Source organism: Malaclemys terrapin, chromosome 5 (genome assembly GCF_027887155.1).
Source record: "Malaclemys terrapin pileata isolate rMalTer1 chromosome 5, rMalTer1.hap1, whole genome shotgun sequence".
NCBI classification, from domain to species: Eukaryota; Metazoa; Chordata; order Testudines; family Emydidae; genus Malaclemys; species Malaclemys terrapin.
The window spans coordinates 48,822,391-48,840,329 of NC_071509.1; the positions used below are offsets into that span (position 1 = coordinate 48,822,391).

General features: G+C 39.2%; 1 protein-coding gene across 2 annotated transcripts in view; it reads right to left on the reverse strand.

Annotated features, from left to right (window-relative positions):
- GABRA2 (gamma-aminobutyric acid type A receptor subunit alpha2) overlaps positions 1-17,939 on the reverse strand; it is a 76,696-nt gene that overhangs the window by 33,985 nt on the left and 24,772 nt on the right. For both annotated transcript variants that reach the window (XM_054030890.1, XM_054030891.1), the window contains exon 4: positions 15,836-15,903. In XM_054030890.1, coding sequence (XP_053886865.1) covers positions 15,836-15,903 — 68 coding nt within the window. The remainder of the gene's footprint in view (positions 1-15,835; positions 15,904-17,939) is intronic.

Sequence of the window (17,939 nt, forward strand, 5' to 3'; positions counted from 1 at the left end):
TTTGTTGTTCTAGCTAAGAAAAATATTGATTAAAGTATAAGTTTATCAAGTAAGTTAAAATTGTATGTGTCAATTATCTAGTGGTTTGTAACTATCAGTACTGCAGATAAGTTGGAATGTTAAGGGTATGAAAATTTTATAGGCATAAAACTATAAATCGTTCATTTGCAATATTACGTCATCTGGTGCAGCTGCAGTTTTGGTGTATAGCTGCAAAATGTAGTTGTACACTTAAAATAATCAATATGTTCCAATAATCTGTTCTATTGTAATTACTTTGCAAATACTACACTTTATGGAGATTGTCTTATGTGCACATTATGCTTGAATGACAATTAAATATCCTCTTATAATCCAAACAGTATAAAAAATAAGTTAAAAGTAGTTTGTTACTACACCTGCCTCTAACACTTTCAGTAGTTATACTGTCGTGTGTGTGTGTGTGTGCGCGTGCGTCTGTCTGTCTGTCTCCCTCCCTCCAACCCCTCTGCAAAGCCCCATGAAAACAGAGGAAACTCACACAGGCCCCGATCCTACAAGCAACTCTCTGCAATGAACTCACGTGCCCACCTGGACTTTCAATGGGGCTCTCTTTCAGGGGTCCATGTGCAAAGAGCTGCTTGTAAAATCGGGACCTACCTGACTGTACAGAGCAAACAACAAAACTAGTTCTACAAATATGCAAAAAGTAAATGAACTGGGGAAAAAAAGAGAATTTCCATTTACAGATATTGTAAAATTAGCAATTAAATATTTTTTCAGGCAGATGTGTGAGTTTTAATTTAACAACCTCCCTTTAAAAGGTCCTTGCAAATCCTTAGAAGAAATTTTGCTAAATGCAGCTACTGAATGAACCAAACTGCTGGTGAATGATTTGATAGATCGTTTCAGTATCAAAATAAAATTCATTTCTGTACAAGTTGCAAAGTTTCTGTTGACTGAATCCTAGTATCATTTACACAAGCAAATGACGGAAGAAGTGGATCTTTGAAGTTGACAGAACTTTTCTACAACAGGGAGAGGAAGAGATGGGAGATCAGGCCTTTGACAAAGCTCTCACACTGGCCTCCTATGTCTGTTTACAAATACTAGGGAAGATGGGGTGGGGGGGTACCTTGTGGATTTCAGCCAGGGCAGGACCTTGTTGATTTAAGATCACGGGCAGGAACTACATGCCTGGGGTGAAATCATGGCCCTATTGAAGTGCCACTGATTTCAACAGGACCAGGATTTCACTCGGATGATCTGCATACAGAAGAGGAGCTATGGGAAATACTGTCCCAAGCACATAAAAATAAAAACATTCCTAGGACATCATCCTTCATAAAAACAAAAAACAACGATGTGGTGTCTGTAACGTACCCACATAGCACACTGGGCAACATTAGGGCTCAATAAAGTGAGGAGCTGAAGGCATTGAGCTGAGCCAGGCACAGTAAGAACAAGCACTGGGAAATTTTCTCAGTTTTGCCAGTGCAATCCAACCCTGACCTGCTATTCTGAACTAATAAACATCCTTATCTAAACAGTCACAACTCATACAGAATATTCTAAAACTACAAGAGTTGTGGGGAGTCTGGTACGTAATAACCATAAATCCAATCTAAAGGTATTCCCTTATTTGTCCTGAAAAAAAAAAGGAAATAAAAAGTTAGAGGCATGAGTTGGCAAAAGAAATATTGTTAATTAGTAACCTTATGAAATTAGCAAGTGTTCCTGGGCAGAGGAAGCACATATAACATGACAATTCCCACTTGCAGCGCTCATCACTTGCAGTATCCTCACTCTTTGCAGAGGTAAAAGCAGCCACAGAGTTCAGTGGAACTAGCGTGAGAAACTCTCAACCAGGTATTTGTAATACACCATATCTATTGCAAATGTTGGGCTTGTGGTTTAACAATAAGTGTACTAGAAGTGTACTAAAATTGCACACAACATGAAACACTAAAGGAAGCAAAATCAGAACTTCAAAATCTATTTGACTTTGAATTTACTAAAATACTTTATTACTCATGGAATCATATAGCTGAAATCTTTATGGCTCCCATGTCACTGCATTCATGCGGGGAGTGAGAGGGGGAGGAAGACACAAAGGTAACTAGCCCAGAGCTACACTGAATATACCCCAGATAATAGTTTACCTTTCACCTATTAGTTCTATTCCTCTGATGCTACCTTCTATTTGTAATCATAAAAAGAAAAAGAAAAAGCTGGCTTAAATCCACAAGTTACTCCAGCTTCCTTAGTATTTATAAAACATATTAAAACCTGGAAAATTGTGTAAAATCATACTGCCATATTTTCTCCCTTAATATGCATACCTTATATAACTTTATTTTACCAGCCAATGTGTTTCTCCTCCAGTAGTTGCTACATGTTTCAGAGTTTGCTGTAAGTACATTTATATATCTTTTGGTATGGTACTGCCTCTGACTTTTTGCTGAATAGTAGCCTAGTCCCAATATAGTGGGACTTCTTTTAAGATACCCTATTTAAACATTACTTATTAATGAGTGCTCCCATGAAATTAAGATGTGCCATAGTTTTCCAAGATACTATTATGTTTTAGGTTACGAACACCTGGCCTTTGTAGCAGTGAGGAAAGGACAGACATAGTTCTCAAATATTTAATGTAAGACAAGAATGAGGCAAAAGGCCTCTGTTCTTTTCTGTAGACACTCCCTCATTACTCCCTTTCCTCTATGGCAGGCCAGGGTGAATTGTCCTGAATGTTTAGCTGCTATATTTCTTGTAGCTCAAGATACTATTTAGAAATCCCAGGTTGCCTAACACCCCTCAGTTATCAGAAATCTGAAAGTCAGAGAGGATCAAGAACAGGAACTATTCAATGATGAGAGGAATATATGAAATCTGGCTAAACATACCAGATAATTCAGAAATGACAATTGTCCAAAAAGCTTCAAGATGATTTTCACCTGAGGTTCTGCCCAGTTCTAAATTGAGAAGCTGTACTAACTATTCAAGAGAAGAAATCACTGCTGTGCATTAGAAGATTAGTCCTTGAGCCATACAGATGTGATTTAAGGCTGGAATTTTCAAAGGAGCCTAAGGGAGTTACATATCGAAATCCCATGGAAAACAGGTGCCTAACTTCACTAGATTCCTTTAAAAATATCTGTCTTCATATACACAAATCTAAATGTCTGCCTCTGCTATTTCTAGTGTTTCCATAAACAAAATATAGCTAAGGGTCCTATTCATTACTGCATGCACCTTATGTACACAATTATACATGTGCAAATCAGAATAGCAGCATTTTACACACACTTCACACAGATGGAAAAAGTCTACAGAAGATGCAAAGTAGGGGAAAGCATTTATCTGACAAAATTGTCAAGCTCTATAGCTAATTCTAACCTCTCTGAGGTTACGGGAAAATTTCCCCTCTTCCATCCGTACTGTTGCATAGAGTGTTGCATAGAGTGTTCTGTGCGGAACATGGAATAGAGCAGGGATTGAGCCACATCATCATGAGTGTGTCTCATGGTCAACCTCCATGTACATTTGAAATCACTTGGACCAATTCCTACCCTATCCACAATCATATAATGTCCCCATGGCAACTTCAGCACTGAGACTGGAAAAATATTAGGAAAGTATTTTGTCTGTCTTTAGTGTGATAAATGCTTTTTCCTTTTTGACTAAAGTTAATCTATTTGTTTATTCTATTCATTTCATTGCCCTTTTCCATCTTTTCTGTTTCTGAGCTTGAGCTAAAGAAGAGAGTCAGCACATTGAGACTAGCCAGCTCTTGGTGGACCACCAGTAAGTGTTCTACAGACCACAGCATAGGAATCACTGCAACAGAAGATCAAAAAGGAAAACTTTCCCCCAAAAATGTGCAACCTAAGGGGAATGGATGGTATGTAAAGTGACATTCCTTGTGTTGCTCTTTCCTATAAATCTGGTCCTCTATATTGTTATACAGATGATTGAAATATTTGGTCACATATGCAAGTCTGTAATTATTGAAACATAGTGGTCTCCAGCAAAAAAAAGTCAGCATTTGCCAAAAGACACCACACATTTACAGAATGCTTTCCTAGTCTAAATAGAAGGTGAAACTGTGTTCTTAGATACCACTGTGTGGTAGCTGATGGCAAACACTTCCTAATGCAGACTACTGCTTTGTATAAATGTAGAGATGGACTCTAGAAAAAAAGAGCCTTAAACCGATACCTTGAATGTGTATTGTAAATTTTACAGGTACTCTTTCATCGAGAAAGATGTATTGTCTATATACTTGGTATTAGTCAAAATATTATTCTGCACAGTACCTCCATTAAACTAGAAGAGTATACTTTCAGTGTTACAGAAATCTGCTGGTGCTGATTTCTGGTCTAATGAATACTCCCTGTTGATTTGTATTTGAGATCATGGTCTCACAGCTGGATTCTAATACTGTACATTTATACATGTTGCATTAGTTATCAAATTTGTATCCTGCCAATTGCTGTAATATTTTATATTACACGGTTAAAATTGTTGGGCCTGTTTTCTCAGTGACTGGACAGTGGTGTAAAATCATGATAGGGATTTCATTCTTTTTCTTGTAAAAAGCTGTTGTACTGGACGCCTGTGTGAGTGAAGACATTAGATGCAAGTCAGTATCTCTGGAGCAAAGTTTCAAATTGAGTCGAGTCTGAGCAATTCTCTTCCCTTACTTGACAATCTTTATTATGAAGGCTAGATTTGGACAGAAAGAGTTTGGGGAAGGATGGGGGAACAAATTATCTCTCTCATCTGTCCATGACTGACAGATTGTGGCAGCCTTTGCATCTGGAAGAGAGATGGAAACATTCCAAACACTTCAAATATTGTGAGTGCCCATCAGCATGCAGCACTGACACTGAGCAGGTTGAACATTTATTAATCACGTCCTATAACCCAGCTTTTTTATTCTGTGACTAGATCAAGCCAAAATTCCTCATTTACTGACTTGTTCAGATTTGTCCAAGTTGGTCCTTTATGGTCAGATTGGCCTTTTATAATATATTATTAACTCTCTGAAGCAATACACAAACATAATCAATGTAAACTGATTTAAAATAAGGTAAGTGGGGAGCAATGAGAAGTTAAAGTACCTTTTCACTGACTTTTTAAGGGCAGTAGGAAATATATGTGGTTGATAAACTGATGAGAACAATAAAAGAGCTTTACAAACCTCCTTTTCGAACCAGGAGCCTCAGTGGGGGTTGCAACCATGTAGATGAGGGCAGAACTGGGCTCTGGTTATTTATTTACAAACTACCAGTTGTTTTGTTTTGTTGTTTAAAGTACCAATGCTCCTGGTATCACATCTTAATTTTTCTTACTGAGTCTTAAGGCAATTCAGCCTACTAAATTAGTCCTGCTTCAGTTTAGTTTCAAAGCTATTAATAATGTTACTCTGCAGCTAACTGTCAAACACGTCTGTGAAACCAAAGGAGCAGTTTTAGGCAAGACCCATAAGAAAAAGTAATTATTCAAACAGACTCATCTGTATTGTATCTGAGCCTTTGGAACACATCTGCCTCTTTGTTATAATGTGATATTTGCCTGAGTGATGAGCACTCGGAGAAAGTAGTGTAAGTCCTGCAACTTATTTTACTGGTGAATAATTCATCACAGCTCCTTTGAATAAATGCTAAACATTTCCAAACTCAACCTCAACCTGAGGTAAGTTCTGCAGTGGTAGCAATAAGCCAACTTTTATTTGGCTTCATCATTTAATTCTCTGTGGGAAGACTTCACTTACAGTGCAGAGGACCAGTTCAAGGCTGTATGCACTGCCAATGTCACACACAGGGTTGTGCACAGAACGGCAGGCAGATGGTTACCTGCACACTCACCATGTTGTGTAGAGAGCTGCCAGTCCCCCCGCCCCCCAATTGTTGGCACTTCACAAATCAGTGTGCTATATTGCAATGGGAATATTTGCGCTAATCCAGTGGTCAGCAACAGTTTGTGCAACTTGAATAGCAGGAGTGGAATAGCTGCCAAAACTGGGGCCATAGCACTGAAGAGCAGACAAGGCTTGGGATGGATTTCTCCACCTCCACCTCCTCTGTCCTTTACCACCTGAAGACCAAATACTTTACATTGCATATCATTAGCTATTAGCCTGACAGTAAGTCCTGATTCCATAAAAGGAAAAAAAAATTATCTTTCCCCAAAGCCAGACAAGCTTCTGATCTTTACAAGCCAAAGACTATAGAGGACAAGTACTTGGAAGTCAAATGTTTTCATTCAACCTTCAGGGGATTTGAGGCAATTCTACCTATTGTTTAGTGGAGTTTACTGTAAATATTGAAGTACTGTTTCCCAGTACCTTTTCTCATAACACAGGACACTGGTCTAAATGTTCCCTGACCCTGGAAAAACATGGGGGAGAAGGCGCTGGGAAAATTTATGAAACTAAAACTGTAGTTACCAAAAAAGACCCCTCTCATGACAAAATGTTTGGCCAGAAACCGCATGGCTTCACCAGATCCACAGAGAACTCAAATCTAATCCCATGGGTCCAGGAATGCAGGAGAGTTCCGTGTAACTCACAGCCTCAGCAATATAGTACACTGGCTTTGATCCCTTGCCTGCTCTCTACAACCCAGTTCTGAGGGAACTAGAGCTGGGCTGGCCAGGATTATCTCTCACGTATATTTCCACGGGGTTTCCATAGGGGCACGTAGCATTATCCTCACATCCATGGATTTCCATCCCTGTGGCATCCATGCTGAGGGACTTATATGGGCTCCTGTGGGTCACAGAAAGGTGGGGGAAATGTGGTCTGTAGCCATTCCCCCTCCACTACTTTTGCCTCCCTTTAGGCAGATTCCACCTCTTTGCTCCCCTCCATGACTTGGAAGACAGGGGAACAGGGGGCCCATTGCTTTTTGCCTAAAACCAGGCTAACAACTTTTTGCTGTACACACATTTTTTAGGCATTAATAACAGACATGCCCTCATGGATTCTAGAGGAAAAAATAATGCTTACTAATGAAGTAAAAACTAACATACACCTGTAAGCAACAAACTCACTTTAGTTTCATAAAAGGAGGAGATTCATCCCTGTTCGAAGGGCCAGCACAAGTACCCTATTTTGAGGCCCAATGAAACTTCAGTGGTGCAAAGGCTTTGTGCTAGACCACAGCACCATACAGCTGAATGGAAAAAAAAAAGTTTTTTTTCCTCTGTGGAAAATGTTTTTGTCAAAACTCTTCTGCAGCAAATATTGACTTTTCAGTGAAATACAAAATAAACCTACATATTTGGGCCAAATACTTTTTTTGGTTTGGGGCATTTTTGATAAAATATCTAAATTTAACATGGAAAGCAGACACTGTTTAAAAAAAAAAATGTAAAAAAAAATGGGAAATTTTCAACCAGCCCCACTATGCAGGGGTAAATCCCATTCAAAATGATCAGTTAACTTTCAGGGAATTTGTATTCAACTTTTTATTTGAAAAGTAATTTCTGCTACTTTAGAACTATCAAAAGAGGGTAGTATTACTGTATTGAGTTATAGCAAAACCTTTCTATATTTGAAAGATCCATTCCATTACGAGCCTTAATTTTCCATCCAGCTATATGGTGCCATACTCTTGTACAAGGCCTCTGCACCAATGAAGTCCCATTTGGACCTCAAAACAGGGCCTTGTGAAAGCTCCTGATGCAAAGTTAAGCTTAAAAAATAAAATATAAAAATGTCAGGAAGTAAAATACAATATTCAGACCAAGCCTAACCCAGTTTTTGCACATGCTTATCCAGATTCTGCTACTTTACACACATTGAGTAATATCTCACTCTGAGTAGTGCCATTAGAAATAGAGAAAAGGAAACTCCATAAGAGGAACTTGGCTGCGGTTTCCTCTTAGTGGCACTCCTCTACAAATTGTATGATCTGGCTGTGTATTTTGTGCTCCATATAATGACTATTGCTCAAAAGGTAAAAAATAATATTTTCCATTTAACATTTACAGGCCCTTCTCTTGAGGAGATCAACACATTTTGCTTCTTGAGAAACTCTAGATGGCTGAGTGAGAGGGAGGCTGTGTCAGACAATAACTCAATTCTGAGGAAAAGATGTAAAAACACTGAGAATCGAGGGGGAAATATACAACAAAAAATAAAGATCTCCTTAACTACAGTATTAGTTTTGAAAAGGGCATACAGAAAGAGACAATTTTAATTGCCTGAATTCACAAACCCACTTCAGATTTTGTCATCTTGTCAGCCATGTTCCATTCTAAGTTTTATTACTTTCTACCTAAGAATTTTCAAATGTTAAAGCTTTTTAAGCTTAATTACAGATGCTGTAATTAACTGCTTTAATTACCAATTAGTCCTATAACTTTCCTTGGACAATTATGGTAATTAACAATTTAGAGATACTGCTTTGTTTTTCAGTTGCTCGGTTTTTGTTTTTTACGTATTCGGCTTTTTCCTCTCAGGCTAATGTCACAATAAATTTACATCACTGACCTGGATGGAAGCCGTTAGGGCTTTACATCATGATACTGAATGTATACATTTCATAGAAATAATAATGCAACAACTGACACTCTAAAGGTGCAATCTGCTTTATTTTGCACTTTGGCTTCTCTTGATTAGTCCCTATTACTCGGCATAATGAAGTTGAAAAACAACTCCAGCGTATTCCCATTTTTTCCCTTTGACACTAAACTCTGTGGCCTAATATATTTCCATATCTTTATTAAGCAGCTAGTACAGGTGGATCAGGATTTCAAATTATATAGAAAATTTACAGCAATTCTCCCACAACCAGTCTAGCACCAATGCATCAGTGGGAGAAATGCTAAAAATTCTTATTGTAGACAGCAACAAAGAGTCCTGTGACACCTTATAGACTAACAGATGTATTGGAGCATAAGCTTTCTTATTCACCCACGAAAGCTTATGCTCCAATACATCTGTTAGTCTATAAGGTGCCACAGGACTCTCTGTTGCTTTTTACAAATCCAGACTACACGGCTCCCCCTCTGATTATTGTAGACAATTCATGAGGTTAAGTTGCTAACATAGTAACTTTAAGTAACACTGTTTACCTTCAGCAAGGCTAGATGAAAAGGTATAGTATTATTTGTAAGAAAGCAATTATAAGGTCTTGAATTCAGATGCATATGCCAGAGTTTCAGTGTGGCAGAGGAGAGCACAAGAAAAGGAATTCATAATTTGAAAGTAACAAAAATGTAGTTTAAAGAAAACTTGCACTAATACACTAAATGATGTCAGGTGACATGCAGCTGTTCAGGTCTTTTTTTAAAAAAATCAGGACTAAAAGGTAGCTTGACAATTAATGTACAGTTTCTTCTAATCACATATCCACATTCATAGTGGTAACAGATTTTGGTTTTTAATGTTAGTTATCCAATTTATTTTTTGCTGGACTCAAGTCTTTCTATTCAAAAGCATAGTACTCTGACTAAAACTAAAAAGGTGAACTATGTTACAAAGCAGTAGCATTTACTTTATTTCACCAAAAAAATATTCAAAAAGTAATGGGCCCTATTCACCATGGAATTATTCCAGTCATATGCACGTGTACCTATCAGAATTGATTGAGTTATGCCAACATAAAAGTGAATTTGGCACTGTATCTTTTGTCCATAAGCACTTTGTGTGACAGTGAAAAAAAGATATCTTCAACGCTACAGCCATCTGAAAATTTACTCTTCTTTGAAGCTTCTTTACTAGTAAAGAATACTACCAGGTGAAATTTAAACCAAGATCATTTTGATACAAAGGTAGCTGTAGCTATTGAGCTGAAGAATAATTTCCATTAGTTCTCAGTATAGAAATACAAACAACTTTTTCTAAGTACTATAGAAGAGAGTCATCCCATTTCACTTTCCCATAATCCTGAACTGCATGAGCTCCAGCTCACAAAGTTTATCCATCTCAGAATTAAACCAGGCATTTATTTTGGTTTGGTTGGCTATTAAATGTATAAAGCAATGATCATGTGAAAAAAATGAAGACGAAAATTGGGCTAAATGGAGAAAGGACACAAGACTCGGGCATTAAAGCTTACCCAGATAGTCTACCAATAATGTAATGAAGATGGTGAGATAGCCCATACCTGGTTGAATAATCCTGATATTCTTTATGGGTTTTCCCCCCAGGCTTATATCATAACATATACCGGGTAAGTGCAACAGATAACAAGCTAATGAAGGGACAATGGACAAGAGTGCCTATGACTTCAACTTCCAAGTTCTGTAGTGGGTATATACATGAACTACATTGATGATTTCAGGATTCTCTCAGCCCCTGTCAGCTTGTCAAATTCCTAAGAAAAATATTTCAAATAATTAAGAAAAAAAAAAAAAGTGTCAACTCATAAGAATCCCTGACATCTATACAGGGCCAGCTCCAGGCACCAGCTTAACAAGCAGGTGCTTGGGGCGGCCAAGGGAGAGGGGCGGCACCTGTGGCAATTCGGGGGCGGCAGGTCCCTCACTCCCTCTAGGAGCGAAGGACCTGCCGCTGAACTGCCACCGCCGATTGCGGCTTTTTTTTTTTTTTGCTTGGGGCGGCAGAAATGCTGGAGCCGGCCCTGCATCTATAATGACTCCACAGAAAACAAAATGGAAATGATTAAAGCTGTTTTACAATGGGCGATTTTTTTTGGGGGGAGGAGGGTGCAAACAAAAAAAAAAATCACAAGTGAGTCATGGCAAGTTTTGATTAAATTATAGATGCATAACATAGATGTGGATTTTTGTTTTGAAGAATGTTCTTTTGTAACTTCTGTCTCCTGTCGTTGGAAGGGAGAAACCAGTATCTGCACCTCCACAAGGAGGCAGAGGTGCAGGAAGAAGTCACACAGACTCCCCAACCTAAATAAAAGCAGAAATGGAGGCTATGACCTATCATGACAAAAAACTTGAGCTCACAGGACATAAAATTTGTGACCCACCACGACAAAACATCAGCACTAATGACATTTCCTTCTATTGACACACCATAAATAGTTTTGAACATCAGAGTAAAAACAGTTACCATAAATGCACACATTCATGCTGTAGTTCTTTTGAACTTCAGTTTGTGCAACAATTCTAAAGCCAACAACTGGGACATTAGGTAACTCTCAGTTTATTTACAGGAGATAATTTTTTTTTCAAACTGGTCAAATTAATTAAATCTTGATGAAGACTAAATCAAGGCCCAATTAAAGGATTTAGCACAACTCATTAGTACAAAAAAAAGTCTTCACTTTTTTTATTCTTCCAATGTTAAACTATTGAACCATATTTTGTCAGATTTACTCACAATATTTCCTTGACAGCCTGATACCAAGTTTTGAAAGCTTCACAGTGTAATGTTTATTTCAGCCAAAATTATGACTGGTTGAAAAAATTTGGAATTTCAATGGAAACCTGTATTATGGCATTGGCTTCAAGTGGCAGATTAGATACAAAATACATTAGCACTAACGGAAATTGAGCCATAACTGATTCCTATTAATTTGATAACAAACAGTAATAATGATCATGAACTCTTTTGTTAGCAATGTGAATAACCAATGCTATTCAACCACAATTCCATTTGCCCCATTCCTATCATTTTCAGTGTGGATCTTCAGTGTAGAATTTTTTTGTTTGCACCCTCCTCCCCCCCCAAAAAATCGCCATACAGAGGGCGAGGTCAATGTGAACCACACCCACACTATTCCCCAGACCTTTTCTGTAGACCTCACTCCACATGCATCACTCTTCCATCCCAAGATGACAGTGGAAAAACTGGCAGAATGTTAACGCAACCCAAGACTGCAGTTATTGTTCTACGACCCCCAACCCACCTCCAGCTGAGGGGGGGGGGGGAGAGGGAAGCCTTAAAAAGGAGTCCTAGAAGCACCAGTAGCTATGGGACCATCTTGGCAATGAAACTGCATTCTCAGAGAACCTGATTTGAAAGTGCAGGACCTCAGCAATAATGATCCTATTTTCCTGAAGATCTCCTGGGATTCAGGTGGTCTGGGAGCAGGACCACTGCCATTCCATTGGAGAACTAAGGCCAGGGGGGATCAAACCCATAGTCGAGTGAAACAATTTGGGAAAAACTCTGAAAGGGAACAGTCAGTTTCAGAGCAACTGAACCTGTCTTCCCCCTCTGTAGTCAACCAAGGACACCCACTTAAGGCTTCCAGCTCCACACCCATCACCTTCCTTGGGTGGAGACACACATCTCCCTCCCTCCCTCCTAATTAGGAATCTTAAGGCTGCCCAGCTCCCTGCCTTACATTGTGATATCCCCAACAAGCCAGACACCCTAAAAGGCCAGCACCTGTAATTAGCTCTCTCTTTGAGGGCTCTGACCAGTGAATTGTCTGCAGATGTAAGTCACCACACATCTCCTTCGAAGCAAGCACATTTATTCTTAAGGTAAAAAGCATTATAGAGAAGCATATTAAAAGAATAAAAGAACCTACACAGATGCTAAAAAGCTTACCAGAGGTCACCCCCAGCTCCAATCTAGGGCTCTGGTAGGTTTTAGTCCTTCAAAACTCACAATTGGGTTTTCCCCATGATTACACATTCATACATCTTAGATCTAGGACCAGAACGAAGTCTGGGCAGATCAGTCATTTATACAGCTTGAGTCTTTGATATTGGCCTTCTGTAATAGGTAGGTAATCAGTGGACAATGGCCCTCTCCTCAGGGCGTAGATTCAAACTGCTAGGTTTTTGCATAACGGGAGATGTGGAATTTGCATTAGCTACTCTCTAGGGATTCCCCAAGGAATCCACTGAACTCTTATTGTCCTCACAGGTCCATATTTATCTGGCACAATTCAATATGGTCTTTTGAACGCCTTTAAACTTCCCAGATTTCACATCTGTCATCTCTCTCCCCCCAAGAGAAATTACATACAGTCTTGGCCCACCTTAATACATAAACTTAATAAAATAAGGTCTTCCAAAGATATTGAAAGAAATTGCCATATCAGTCATGGGAACATCAAAAAGTTTTCCTCTCTTCAGAGCCTCCTCATACAGATATTCTGTGGACCCATGTATAGTGGTTTACATTTACACTGAGTCCAGCTGAATATAATATTTGCTTGAAAGTAAATTTATGGCATTTACATAAATATCATTTTCATGTTTGACAGGATACATGATTACTTGGAAATCAATAATTATTTTAAACTCAGTTTTTTAGCTGACTCCTGGTATGCATTACAAAGTAATTTTATAGGAGTCAATTGCACATGTTATTTAAGCCTGAAACTTTGGTGTTAGATAAATAAAAGTGGTTTAAGTGTGCACTATCTACATATCTGCAAACAGATCTACAGCCAATGGTAACAACTGTCATTTTGATTCACTGTATTTCATTTCCACAAGTATCCCCCTGAAAACTGCATTTATAGGACTGATATCATAGGACCTGATTCTCCATTGCCCCACACCTTGTGTAGTCATTTACTCCTCTGCAAAGTCAAACTTTGGAGAGGAAGGATGATCCAATGGTTAGCAGCCAGGACTTGGGTTTAAGTCCCTACTTAGCCACAGACTTCCTATGTGACTTTGGGCAAGTCACTAAGACCCAAACCCACAAAGGGACTTGGGTGTTGCACTTTTAGGCACCTAGAAAATGACTGGAACAACAAGGGGATCAACAAACCCTGAGCTAGTTGCCTAGCTCCCTATACAATGAATGGGGAGAAACAGTTGCTTTAGAACTCAATCCACAAAAGCCAGCAGGTTAGGCAGCAAGATGCCTAAACTAGCCCCTGGGAGATGCCCAGGAGAGGGGTGTATTCTAAGCACAGCCCCTCTCACTCTCACTCTCACAGAGTTCAGTGTCTACCTCCAGGCTACAGGGAGGCAATCTTTCTGCTTCCGAGCCTCAGCTGGGAACCACTCTGCTGGAGTCAAGCAGCTTGATGCCTAAGGTGTTTCTTGTGAGTAAGAGTTAGGTGGCTGCCTTGCTCCACACAAAATGGCAAGTGGTAGTGATGGTGGTAGTGGAGGAGGTTAGGATACTCAGCTGCGATGTGGGATCCTATCCTCAGCCCATCTTCTCCCACTTCATAGATCACTTTGGGGCTTAGGTGGATATAGGTCTCCAAGTGCCCAGAGTGAGGCAGCAATGAGCATGCCCCGAGGCAGAAAAATAGGTGCCTAGGGAACCTTTTCAGACAGAACTTATGTGCCATGTTAGTTTAGGCATCTACAGGTTTAGGTGGCAGCTACGCAAGAGTTTTGTGGATCACGCCTTAAAGTGGGCCTTAGGTGCCTAAGTCCCTTTGTGGATCCAGGTCTAAGTCTCTCTGTGCCTCAATTACCCATCTGTAAAATGGGGATAACAGCACTTCCCTACCTCACAAAGGTGTTGTGAAGATAAATGCATTAAAGACTGTGAGATGCTCAGATATTATGGTAATAGGGTCCATATAAGTACATAAGATAGATAGAATTTTACACCTGTTTTGCCCTGATGTATATTGCTGTGGAGAAACAAACCTATAGTGCTAGCTAACAAAATACAAATGATTTTAGAAGCTTCATTTCATATCCTTAGAGGGAAAAAACATTTCCTGCTGTTCACAAGAATCAAGGCCATCTATAATGCCGCCCAAGGAAACAAACATACTTTTTTTCTAAAATCAGCTTTTTATTTGAAATATCTAATGAAATCCAGAATATAGTGTGTCAGTTGCAACTGGCAAATATTTATTCGAAAACGGTGCTATTTTTTCAAGAAAAAAATAATTTGGTATTTCTTTTCAAAATTGCACCCATTTCATGAATCAAAAATCCCTCCAAAACCTCATGTTATGCATTTCTCAAATTCCTTGTATCTTGCACAGCCCTACCACCACCTAACCTGTTAACAGTTGTCAATTACAGAATAATCCATAGCATAACATGAGGATTCAGAGACAGAAAGAGCCCAGAATAGGGAGCCAATTGAGAAAGCTCTCCATAGACAAGAGAAGAGACCAGACTTAGGGTTAGAAGCTCAGGGCATTTGCAGTGGATGCCAACTTCTGGGGGTGGCAAATTGATATCATTAGGTGAGAAAAATGGGGGAAGGAGATTGGTATTGTTTTTCGCAGCCATTTGGGGAAAACATTTTCCACTCTGGGTGATAGCACACCTAGGACTGGCCCTGTAGGCCAATATTGTTAGCTTCCTTCTTTTAATAGCCATTGGTCCTGATCCTGCTGGTCCTTCCTGACCTGAGTAGTTCCAATGACTTTCAGGAGACTACCTAAGAATAACTTACACAAGTGTTTGCTGGATTGGCACCATTGTTCGAAACTGCCTGTCAGAAACTCAAAAGTACAAGGGCCCTCTCCCTTCCAGTAATTTTTCTCAGATCATTTAATTGTGGGGGCGGAATTTGAGGCCCACCCAGAACAAACCTCATAGCTCACTCTCTATCTCTTTGTCCCAAGCCATTCACCCAAAGTCCTTGAAAGCTCCTCAACTTGTCCAGTGATTGGGGATCTATGCTCTTCTTTATAAAAAGTGTATATAAACAAAGCCATTCAACAAGACATTTATAACAACTTGGGGACTGTTACTGATAGGCTTTCCCTGCCTTGACTTCACTCTGGGTGAAATCCACCCAAGTGCAGAGGACCAAAAGAAAACCTATGACCACCTAAGTCACACTCTACATCTTTTGACGTGTATATCAATTTTATATTGCCATAATTCTATTGATTTCAATGAATTTACTCCTGATTTGCTCCAGTGTAAATGGGAGCAGAATGTAAACATTCTTAACAGTTAACAGTAGGTCTCCTCAGCCTTTCTGTGCTATGCAAGCAAAAGATTAGTTCACTCAGGAACTCACCATGTCTGTATCTGAAACAGGTCCAAAGCTGGTTACGTAGATATTAGTGAAGACTTTCGTTATACTGTCTGATAAGAGAATAGAAAAACAAACACATTTTTAGCACATACATTTTCTGTATTCTGCAGACAGAGTGATGTGAAACATTCTGAACCAGATTCTGCTCTTAGTCATACTGTTGCAAATATGGAGTAACTCCACTGACCTCATTAGAATTACTCTGCTGTTACACTGGTGTTACTAGAAGCTCCCCTCCCACCCCCACCCCCACCCCCTGAGTGCTTCACTTACAGCAAATATAAACATCTTTCCCATTTTCACAGCCAGCAAAAATAATTACATTGCCTGGTATTTAATAAGGTGCCACAATTCTAAACATAAAACACCTTTGTTGCAGAGCTATTATTCCTAGTGTTGTAGATCAGTGCTGTTAAAAGCTTTCTAATTCAAGGCTATTTTTTTCAGACTGAACAGCTTTTTTCAAAGCCAAAGAAACTGTTTACAATACAACTACTAATGGTGCTAAAAATAATTGTTCAACAGCAGCCTATATTTTAATTGTTTAAGTGACAGATGTTTAAGAAAAATAGTCCCTTCCCTATGTTCACTCTGCTGCTTAACTGTTGTTATAGCTGTAGAAAGAATGTTCTCCTAATGATTATAGCTGGACAACCATGATACCAGCATATTAATTATTGTGCTGTAGGGAGAAATAATTGCTCAGTTTTCTATCTTCAGTTTTCAATGAGGCTCAAAACTAAATAATATGCGCTAATAGGGATGGGCCACACCAGCAAAAAATTTCCCACTACATGTTTCCAACTACCATGTAGGTATCAGGCACCTAGAATGTTAAAAAATTGTTGTAAAGCAGAATATTCAAGTGAAAAAGGGGGGGGGGGAGGGGAAGTACTTACATAAAGCTAAGTGCAATTTGACAATGAAAGCACCATGCCTTTTCCTAAAAAGAACATTGCACCTCGTAATTGCTCTTTGCTGTATCTTGACCTCCATATTTGATCAAAACAAAGGACCAGGCATTTAGTGCTTTCTATTCCTCGTTAAAAGCTGTTCTAAAAAACATTATTTTGATCAAGATGTTGTATGATAAGATTTAATTTTTCATTCAATTGATTAACACAATAATGTAGGCTTTGCATTAGAAGCCCAGAATGGAGACCTGCATTGATTAGTTTCTTATATAATCAATGTTTTCCTGACAAAGAGCAGTGCAATTGAACATACTAGTGTGCATGTGCGCCACTGCCCTCTACTGAATAAAATCAAAAGTGCTCAATTGTTTATATAGGCTCTATATAGCTAACAGTCCCTTTTATTTTTATTAACAGCTAAATTATATACTCTTGTGCTTTGGGAATGGTGTAGAGATGCATCCCCACTCAAGAGGGAACACCAGGAGCAACTGTGCTGGTACAATTCCTTCTGGAGCTTCCTGGAGCATAGAGGAAATGCATCCCTGTGTTGTCGTTTATGATGAAACATGCATTCCCCTTCACAGCCAACCAGCTGTGCCTAGTGGGTCCTAAAAGAAGCTGTCGAAGGAGAGCACGGAGCTTGTAATTATGCCTTGCTGCTACACAGGGGGATGTGAAGTGCAAGAAAAGTGGAAAAAGGCTTTTTGCGCCTTGCTGCCTGCACACCTTAAAGAGGCCACTCAATCTAGTGGTGAGGGCCTGTGATTTTGGAGTAGGGCAACCTAAATTCTGTCCCCATAGCTACCATGAAGTTCCAAGTAGCCATATTCAGTAGCAAAAGTTCCTAGGTAGTTACACATTTGTTACAGTATAGTATTCAATATATATTTGCTCCTCACAATACTTTTACTTTGGGATTACTTATAATTTATCTGCTTTTTTAGAAAACAAAAAGAAAAACGAGGAAAAGAAAAAGAGATCCAATGTGTCCAAACCAAGATTATATATTTATATTATGTATTAACACTTAGGCACTCAGTTGTACATCAGGCCTCCACTGTGCTAGGTACTGTACAAACACATAGCAAGGAGACTGTCCCTGCCCCAAAGAGGACAAGGGACAACACAAGATGTTGGGGTGCATGCATGTTCTCAGTATTTGGCTAGGA